Source organism: Benincasa hispida, chromosome 1, assembly GCF_009727055.1.
Source record: "Benincasa hispida cultivar B227 chromosome 1, ASM972705v1, whole genome shotgun sequence".
Lineage (NCBI taxonomy): Eukaryota > Viridiplantae > Streptophyta > Magnoliopsida > Cucurbitales > Cucurbitaceae > Benincasa > Benincasa hispida.
This window is the reverse complement of record NC_052349.1, coordinates 65969553-65979647: the sequence shown is the minus strand read 5'-3', so window position 1 is coordinate 65979647 and position 10095 is coordinate 65969553. Positions and strand designations below refer to the sequence as shown.

Sequence of the window (10095 nt, the reverse complement as noted above, 5' to 3'; positions counted from 1 at the left end):
TAATTTCTATTTATGCATAATCTATTCGTTTCCGTTTAATATTGTAATTGTTGTGTTCATTCTGAATGGAATTTGGAACGATCTACTTCCGCTGCTCAAAGGATCTTTGTTTTGATTTCCTTCAAATCTTGCATATAAGGCAGAGCCATAAGGATCGAAATTGATCTTGCATATAAGGCAAAGCCAAGCAGACCAGACTTGATCTCGCATATAAGGTAGAGCCAGGCAGACGAGACGTGATTTTGCAGATGAAGCAGAGCCAGGTGAACCGGACTTGGTCTTCCACCCCCCACATCGGGCTTAACTTTTTTTTGTCTTCCGCATTAAGCTTGACTTCACGACTGAAACATGAAGATGACATTGCAAAGCCTCTAAATTTGAGCATGAAGATGAAACATCGATGAATCCTCAAAACTTAAGCTTGATAAAGCATCAATGAATCCTTTGCGCTTGAATTTGAAAAGCATCAACGAATCTGACATCTTTACAAGGGCCGAACGTCTTCAATTTTTCATGTTTCCTCCAGTAGGAAAGAACATCTTTAGTTTAGAGTTGCACTCCTTAGTTAGAATGAACAACATTAATTTTGTAGTGCCACCCGGAAGGTGATTATGGTACCCTTTTTTATAGACTGAACTTAAAATTCTTTAAATTGCCTACGTAGCCTTGAAGAAATGGATCAAGTCATAACGTAGTTTAAGAGGATTTTTTTTTTCAGGACTGAACTTAAAGTTTCTTAAAGTTGCCTACATATCCTTTTTAACGACAGGAATCAATTCATAACGTAGTTCTAAAGATTTTCTTTCTTGGGCCCTTCACCTTTTAAGTTCACACGGGTCAGGAGCAACGTGTAGTTTATACTCTTACGATAAGGATTTTTTTTTTTTTTTTTGTCATTCACCTTTTAAGCTCATGTGGTCTAGGAGCAACATGCAATATAGGTTCTTGCGATAAGGAGTTTCTATATTTAAATTTCAGATGCTTATTCATCATGGTTTTGATCATCCTCTTCATTTCTTGGATTCATCAGTATGATAAGCTTTGGCTTCACCATCAAGGAACCTTCTGTATTTATATAGACAGACAACTTCCTTTCCATGCGTGAATGGACACAATAGTGAATCTTCTCGTTGTTGTTCTCTTCATGTAATGATTTTTCCTTCAATGTTTTCATCCTTATTTCATGTTGATCACTTATCATCTTGAGACGATCAAAACAGAAGTTGAAGGTCGTTTTATCTTTGATGTGGAGATACTTAACCTTTTGAAGGTTGAAGTTCGAGTAGAAGTAAACATTGGACATTATTTTTCTTCTTCTTTTGTGGTCATACTCAATCTTTGGAAGACCGAAAATTGAATAGTGATAACTTGATACGAATGAAGATAGAAGATCTTTGCTCAGTTTCTTTTGAATCACCGACTTCATCAACAGTTACATGGTTGTTATCGACTTCCGCTATGTGACAGCATAACATGCAATAACTTCTAATACTTTCTCTGGATGACTACTAAGGAAGTTTCTTAGGAAGAATTTTGCCAAAGTTATCGATTGTCAAAGTTGACGGGAGTCCTCGTCTTCTTCTTGCACGAGCTTAGTCTTCCATGTCTTCTTTCTCCCTTTGTGTCTCTTGGCCTTACTTTCTCTTCTGTAATTTTGATGGAAGCGCAACTTCTTTTGGGTGGAATTCGACTTTCCTCTCTTTCGACGAGTCACGAGGATCCAATCTTTGCCATCATCTTTAATAGACTCGTGTTTGTTTTGGGAGTCCGTCGTTAGAACCTCTTGTTGGGACTGAACAATTATAGGCTTGAAGGTCTTGAACTGCATCAAGCTTTCTCTTTTATCATACAACACAGTCAATGTTAGAATACTTGAAGTCATCGCTACTTCAGTATGATTTGTTTGAACTACTTCATTAAGATCCAGCTCAATCTTCTTTTCATGACCCAACCTTAGAATTAACTCCTTTAGCACGAAACATTTCTCAATTGGGTGGTTAACGACCTGGTGATATTTGCAATAGTTAGGATCATCTATTCTTTCTAACTGCTCTAATCACTTGCATTCCGGTAGTTAGATGAATTGTTTCTCAATAGTTGCTCCACCATGTCTGCAACATCAGAGTCAGGGAATGGAAAAACCTTTTCCTATCTTTCTTTAAGAGTTGGGCAACGCTTCTCGCCCTCATTGTGTTTTCTTTTAAATTTTGTTTGATTTCCTTCAGAGGAAAATTTCATTGGAATTGCATGAATGACCAAAGATTCTTTGGTGGCACTATCTACAATTTTTTTAGTGCCCTTGGTTCCATTCTTGTCTTTTCTCCTTTTAGGGACTAGGAAATCTTTAGTTCCCCTATTGACGATGCTCATCTCCATCTCATGAGCGTGTGTCACCAACAACTCAAATGTACGAGGTTTCCTTGTAGGATGTAGATAAGCTTCCAGTGCATGTCTTGGGTGCACATCTCCACTACGGATAACTCCGTGAGTCTATCTTTACAATCTAGACTTAAAGCACTCCATCGATTCATATAGTCGATGACCGGCTCTCCCTTTTGCTGTTTGGTGTTCATCAGCTTCATCATGCTAACAGTGCGCCTTGTGCTATAGAAGCGGTTCAGGAACTCTATTTTTGGCTATTCCCAACTGTCAATCACTTCTGGCTTTAGACAGTGTACCAGTCGAAAGTGTTTCCTTTCAAGGTTTGGACAAACTGCTTGATCAGTAGGTTTCCTTTGGTTCCTGCATTTTTACAGGTTTCAATGAAGTGAGTAACATGTTGTTTTGGATTGCCTTTTCCATCGAACTGCTGGAACTTTGGAGGTCGGTACCCGGCTGGCATTCTCAGGTTGTCGATTCTCTTGGTGTACGGCTTGGAGTATATAAAAGAATATTGTGAAGGTCCTCCGTACTGAGTCCTTATGGAGTTTGTAATCATATTTTGCAGTTGTGAACCGACAGGAAGACAACAGAGGTAGATTATTGCAACTGGTTTTCCTGTAACACAGTTTTCCCTTTGTCATTGGCTTTAACAGCAGGAGTTCGAGTTGACTCAGTAGTTTTTCGAGCCTGCATTTGATGTCTTAAGGCGACGATTTCATGGTCTCGCTCTTCAACAACTTTCATTAAGAGATCTATTTTTCTCTCCATCTCTGCGATGATCGACTCAGCCATTACGTCAGCCATCATGACAAACACTACATCAAAGTTTGACTCTTTCTCTGATTGACCAGAAGCAAGAGCACAGTTGTCGAATAAGGGATTTTCTCTGATGACAATCCCATCTTTAGGAAATTCCATCAGTTGTTCTCAGATTTTCTCCGTGGTGACAAAGACTTGTTCTTGCTCATCCAAGATTTCCTTCGAGTGATTCTGAGTAACAAATCCTATATAAGAGTTGGTTATAGTAGTTGCTTTGGATGTGCAACTTTCTTTGGTGTCATTGATTTGTTTAAATGTTGAGAGAGATAAGAGGTAGAAATGTCTCATCGAGCGTGCCAGTTTGTTCGCATGAGGTTTCAGGAGAAACTTGTTTTGTGGTGTTGAACTTGTGTTGATGTTGATGTTGATTTGATGCATTGTGGTTCGATCTCTAGTACTTGGTAAGTCTTGGAAAGTCTTTGTGTCTTTTAAAGAGTGTGGTCAACTTTAGGAGTTAGGGAGTCTTCTGATTGTTTGGAGGATTCTTTCCAGGCTCTCTGGATTGTAAAATTTCTGACCCCCACAAACGAAGAGAACCCCTCTATTTATAGACTTCTCTAGTGAGCTTCGTGGGTTTGGGCTTGGTTGGTCCATGGACCTGGCCCTTGAACCCAATTAATTGGACTTGGGACTTATTTGATATTTAGGCCAAATTAAGCATATTCTTCGGTTCAATTTAACTTTTAGCCCAAAAAAATAATATCAAATTAGGTCGAATTAATTTATGCAATCCGACGGTCATGATGAAAACACGTGGCATCATCAAAATTTTCCAATTTATGTCTTCAACTCCAATTTGGGACACACGTCAACTTCTAAATAGTCCCAAATTTAATTATTTGGAATTTCATCATTATTTTAGTAAATGACGTGATAATTTGTAAATTGTACAAAACTTCTCCTTCAACAAATATATTGACAATTTTTTTTATAGATTAATTAATTAAACATCAATAAGAATGTTAATTATAAATATTTGAAAATTAAATAATTTACAATTAAAATTAACCCATTAATATATTTTATGAACGGAAAATTAATTAAATCTAATAATTAATAATTTTTACAACTAATTAAGTTCAACATTAATACTTTCGATTCTAATGGAATAATATAAGAAAATATATTTTAGTGAACCATATATTATGTAAAAAGTGAAAAATGAGATAAAAATATGATATAGTAATAAATAATATTAAAAAAAAGTTTTATAAATGTGATATATTAATAATGACTGAATTAATAAAAATTAATCATAATTAGTAATTAACTGAGTATAAATGATAAATAATGATTATATGTTCATAATGAAAGATCAAATTAAAATTAATCTCAATAAATAATTGATTGATTAATAAAAAAATAATCAATTAATAATTGAGAAATAAATTTTTGTACTAACTAACCTTAAATAATCTTAGTTAATTATTTAAATATATTTTAGATATGGTTAGTTAATTAATTAATAATTTATGCAAAATAGTAATTACATTCATTTAATGCATTTTTATTATAAAAATAAGTTAAGTAAATATTTGAATATTTCACTATTGATTTATTAAAATAAATGAGGCATTTTTAAATATAAAAAATATTTAAAAATATTTACACTTTATAGCAAAAAGTTCCAAAAGTACAAAATACTCTTAGAAATTTTGCTATAAAATGTAAATATTTTTTTTGGATTTTTCTATTATTTAATTATTCAACTATGTTCAAAATAAAATTATACATAAAATTTAAAAAACAAACGAACGGAGAGGAAAAAAGAGAAAACCCACTGTTTTGAAAAATTAAAATTCGTCCGTGAGAAATAAAGATGTGAAATAACTCATCTTATTGACAACGGTGGAACAAAAAAAATGAAATGAATGTAACCCCTTCTTTTTCGTCTATTTTGATCGATCTGCAAATCAAAGTCAGAAAAGAGCTTTCCACTTTCTTCACTTATGAAAATAAATATACTCTCTCATCGAGCTCATTTACTTCATTGCGTCGACTTAGTTTTCAGCTTGGGCTGTACCTTATCCTTTCGAATTTGACAATATATTTATCAATTTCATATAGAAAATCCACGAATCAAATGATCCTTGGAACTAAACACCCAAAAGATGACGAATACTAATTTAGTATTCAAAACGATGAAATTTGCATCGTGAACAATTATGCCGTGGATTGCAAGAACAAAATATGTGGTGGCATTGCAAAGAAATAATAAGATTACAGATGAGAGAAATGAATGATGATTTGAAAAGACCAACAACCATAGTTGAAAAATGTAAATTGGATAAAATATTTATTTTTCCCCCTCATCTTGAACTACTCCTCTTTGAGAAAAGTAAAGGGCAAGACAAGATGGCTGAATTCTTGTGGACATTTGCTGTTCAAGAGACGTTGAAGAGAACGGTGAAAGTTGCTGCTCAGAAAATTTCTATTGCTTGGGGTTTGGAAGATGAGCTTTCAAAGCTAAGCAAATGGCTACTCGACGCCGGAGCCCTTTTGCGCGATATAGATATGGAAATACTACGCAACGAATCGGTGAAGAGATGGGTAGATGGCCTTGAAGATATCGTTTGTGAAGCTGAGGATCTTTTGGATGAGCTTTCTTATGAAGATCTTCGACGAAATGTGGAAACAACTTCAAGGGTATGTAATAATTTCGCATGTTCCTCTGTTCTTAACCCTCTTGTTCGTCATGATATGGCCAATAACATGAAGAAAATTACTAAAATGTTAAAAGAACATTATTGCAACTCTGTTCCTTTAAGGCTTGTTGGGAAGAAATCCATGGAGAAAGAAAACGAGGGTAATAATCTTAGGCAGATTAGAGAAACGACTTCGATTCTCAATTTTGATGTTGTGGGAAGGGAAACTGAAGTTTTAGACATATTGAGATTGGTGATTGGCTCTAGCAGTGATGACTACGAGCATCCTTTGTTGATTATACCGATTGTAGGGATGGGTGGAGTAGGAAAAACAACTTTGGCAAAGTTGGTTTTTCGTCATGAGTTGATCAAGAAACATTTTCATGAAACAATATGGATATGTGCGTCGGAACGCTTCGACATCAACGAGATTTTGGTAGCAATTTTGGAAAGTTTAACGGATAAAGTTCCAACCAAAAGGGAAACTTTACTTCGAAGGCTTCAAAAGGAGTTGCTAGACAAAAGATGTTTCCTTGTTTTGGATGATGTTTGGAATGAAAATTCTAAGTTGTGGGAAGAGTTAGAAGATTGTTTGAAAGAGATAGTTGGGAAATTTGGAATCACCGTTATGGTAACTACAAGGTTGGATGAAGTTGCAAACATTATGGGGACGGTTTCCGGTTATCGTTTGGAAAAATTACCCAAAGATCAATGTTGGTCCTTATTTAAGAGAAGTGCAAATGCAAATGGAGTAAAAATGACTCCAAAGTTGGAGGCTATTCGAATAAAGTTGCTTCAAAAAATTGATGGCATACCGCTAGTTGCAAAAGTTTTGGGAGGGGCCGTGGAATTTGAAGGAGACATTGATAGATGGGAGACCACACTTGAAAGTGTAGTAAGAGAAATTCCAATGAAACAAAAAAGTTTTGTGTTATCGATATTACAATTAAGTGTGGACCGTCTACCCTTCGTGGAAAAACAGTGTTTCACCTATTGCTCAAATTTTCCTAAAGATTGTGAAATTGTCAAAGAAAACTTGATTAGAATGTGGATAGCACAAGGGTTTATTCAACCACAAGAAGGAGAAAACACAATGATGGAGGATATGGGAGAAGTGCACTTCAACTTCCTATTATCTCGCTCCTTATTTCAAGATGTTGTCAAGGATAAGTATGGGAGAATTACTCACTTTAAGATACATGATCTAATACATGATGTTGCCTTTGCCATTTCGTCAAATCATCAAAAGTTGGTATTAGATCCTACTCATTGTAATGGGAAAATGACAAGAAAGTTGCGCACCTTAATTTCCTATAACCAAGAGTTCCATGATAAGCTTGCAGACTGTCTTTTCTTGCGTGTTTTAGAAGTGAATTCCTTACTGATGAATAGCTTACCAAACTTAATTGGTAAGTTGAAACACTTGAGATACCTCGACATTTCATTATGTCCAAGGTGGGTTCTTCCCAATGCTATTACGACGCTTTACAATTTGCAAACACTAAAGCTTGGAAGTATAGAAAATGTTCCAAGGAGTTTGAGAAATTTGGTTAGATTACGACATCTAGATTTCCATGACGATTACAATATAAGGCAAATGCCATCTCATATGGGTGAGCTGATTCATCTTCAAACGTTGTCTGGGTTTGTAGTAGGGTTTGAGGAAGGTTGTAAAATTGAAGAACTTGGAAATTTGAAAAATTTGAAGGGTCAATTGCGACTTTCAAATCTCGAGCAAGTGAAAAGTAAAGAAGAAGCAATAGCTGCGAAATTGGCCGATAAGAAGAATTTACGTGAGCTAACATTTGAATGGAGTATAGACTTTTTAAGAGAAGGTAGCAACTACAATGACTCAGAAGTTTTGGAGGGACTTCAACCACACAAAAACCTCTGTTCTTTGAAAATTACCAACTTTGGAGGGAAATTTTTGCCTACTGCTACTTTTGTCGAAAATTTGATGTTCCTATGTTTGTATGGTTGTACAAAATGTGAAAGGCTTCCAGTACTTGGACAATTACCCAACTTGAAAGAACTTGGAATTTGTTTCATGGATAGTGTGAGAAGTATAGGGAGCGAGTTTTATGGAAACGACTCCAACCAAAGGGATTATTTTCCCAAGTTGAAGAAATTTGACTTAGGTTGGATGTGCAACCTAGAGCAATGGGAATTAGAAGTGGCAAATAATGAATCAAATCATTTTGGTTCTCTTCAAACTCTAAAGTTGGATAGATGTGGCAAATTGGCAAAACTGCCAAATGGATTAGAATGTTGCAAATCTGTTCATGATGTGATAATATCCAGCTGTCCTAACCTTACCTTAAATGTAGAGAAGATGCATAACCTGTCTGTTTTAACAATAGATGAGTTAAAAAAGTTACCAAAGGGATTAGCTCGCCTCCCTAACTTAAAGACGATGATGATTACAGGATGCATACAGGATTATGATTATAGCCCTTTCCTGCACTTGCCTTCTCTTACGAAACTTTATTTGAATGATGGCCTGAGAAATGCAACTCAACTTCCTCAACAACTTCAGCATCTCACTGCCTTGAAGATTTTAGCCATCGAAAATTTTCATGGCATTGAAGTTCTTCCTGAATGGTTGAAAAAGCTTACATGTTTGGAAACTTTGGATCTGGTTCGTTGCAAAAATCTGAAACAATTGCCTTCAAGAGAAACCATGCTATGCCTCACCAAATTAAAGGATTTCAAAGTTATGGGATGTCCGTCGTTGCTACTTGGGGGCCAAGCTGACCGAGAAGGTGCCAAATTTACCGATATTCCAGCCTATCTTTTTCATGTATACCAATCTAGAGGAAGCCCTCTTTCCAAAACCTCTTCCATCTAAAGCCTGTATTATTGTATTCAATGGCATCCTTTGCCTCATCATTCTGAACTTTCCCATAACCATTCTTATTTGGTTGGTGTCTTGCAAGACCTGGTGAAATCTTTACACTCCTCCACAAGTGCCTCATTGGCCATCTCTTCAAGGAGAAGATTGTAAGGTGGAAATTGCATTTGAAATGGGTGTGATGGGATATATGAATGATATGGTTTTAGCCCCATTTGGTAACCATTTAGTTTTTAGTTATAGCTTTTAAAAATTAAGTCTATAGACACTATTTTTACCATCAAATTTTTTCCTTTGTTATCTTCTTTTTACCAATGGTTTAGAAAACTAAGTCAAATTTTAAAACTAAAAATAAAAAAAATACCCTTTGAAAACTTATTTTTGTTTTTGGAATTTGGTTAAGAATTCAACCATTGTACTTAAAAAGATGCAAGTCATTGTAAGAAATTGGGAGGAAATAAGCTTAATTTTCAAAAACCAAAAACAAAAAACAAAATAATTATCAAATGGAGTCTTAGAAATCAATGTGGGGTCTATAGCAATGTTATTGTTGAAAGTTGCATTGAAACAAGATGGGAATGTGTTGTCAATAGTTAAATTTTACAGTTGTATTAGTCAGTCTGTTTAAGTTTGTTAATGGTTGATTAGAAGTGGTCTTGCTATAATCATTATTAATTTTAAATGTGAACTATTCTTTCGCTTGTGAAAGTTTCTTTCAGAATGTGCTATATATATTCACCCCACAACGGAAGACTATGGCTTATAAACAATTTAGCAATTGAGTCTGGATTGGCTTTGGGAGCATTAGGAAGCGAGTTAGACATGTTTAGTTCCTTTTAAACATGATTTTTTTGTAATTAAGCATTAAATGCATTTTAATCATGTTTGAGCTTTGTTGATTCACCAAATGTGAAGTTATCATGTCAAATTGAGCTTAATTCAATTGAAGGTCATATGTTAGCAATTGAAGTTAACATAAGATTGAAGGTTTGCCCCAAAATGTGAAGGTATCATTTATTTTCTAGACTCTCGTTTTATTAGCAATTGAAGGTCATATGTTATCAGTCCTTTACAATACTTTAATGAGAATGGTTGCCAATAAAATGAGAATTAAATCATTATAAGTTAATAACAATGTACTAGTAAAATTAAACGAACGAATGAGATTTCAAATTTAAGTCCACGAATAACAAGAAATGCACGAACAAACATTGACAAATAAATTTGGTATAACAATTGTATAAACGATATAATTTATATTTCATAAATCAATTGATCAATATACAAAATGCAAAATACATCAAATATACAATTAATATAATTGTTGATACACTAGTCTCTTTTTCTCCCCTATTCTTGCAACTGTCCCTTCAATCCTGTGTAGATTCTACATCTTTT

General features: G+C 34.7%; 1 protein-coding gene across 1 annotated transcript; it reads left to right on the top strand.

Moving 5' to 3' along the window:
* The first annotated feature begins 5091 nt into the window (after positions 1 to 5091).
* Positions 5092 to 9027, top strand: LOC120075652 (disease resistance protein RGA2-like). The gene has a single exon (XM_039029246.1). The coding sequence runs from the start codon at positions 5392 to 5394 to the stop codon at positions 8692 to 8694; it is 3303 nt and encodes a 1100-aa protein (XP_038885174.1). The 5' UTR covers positions 5092 to 5391; the 3' UTR covers positions 8695 to 9027.
* Positions 9028 to 10095: the final 1068 nt, after the last annotated feature.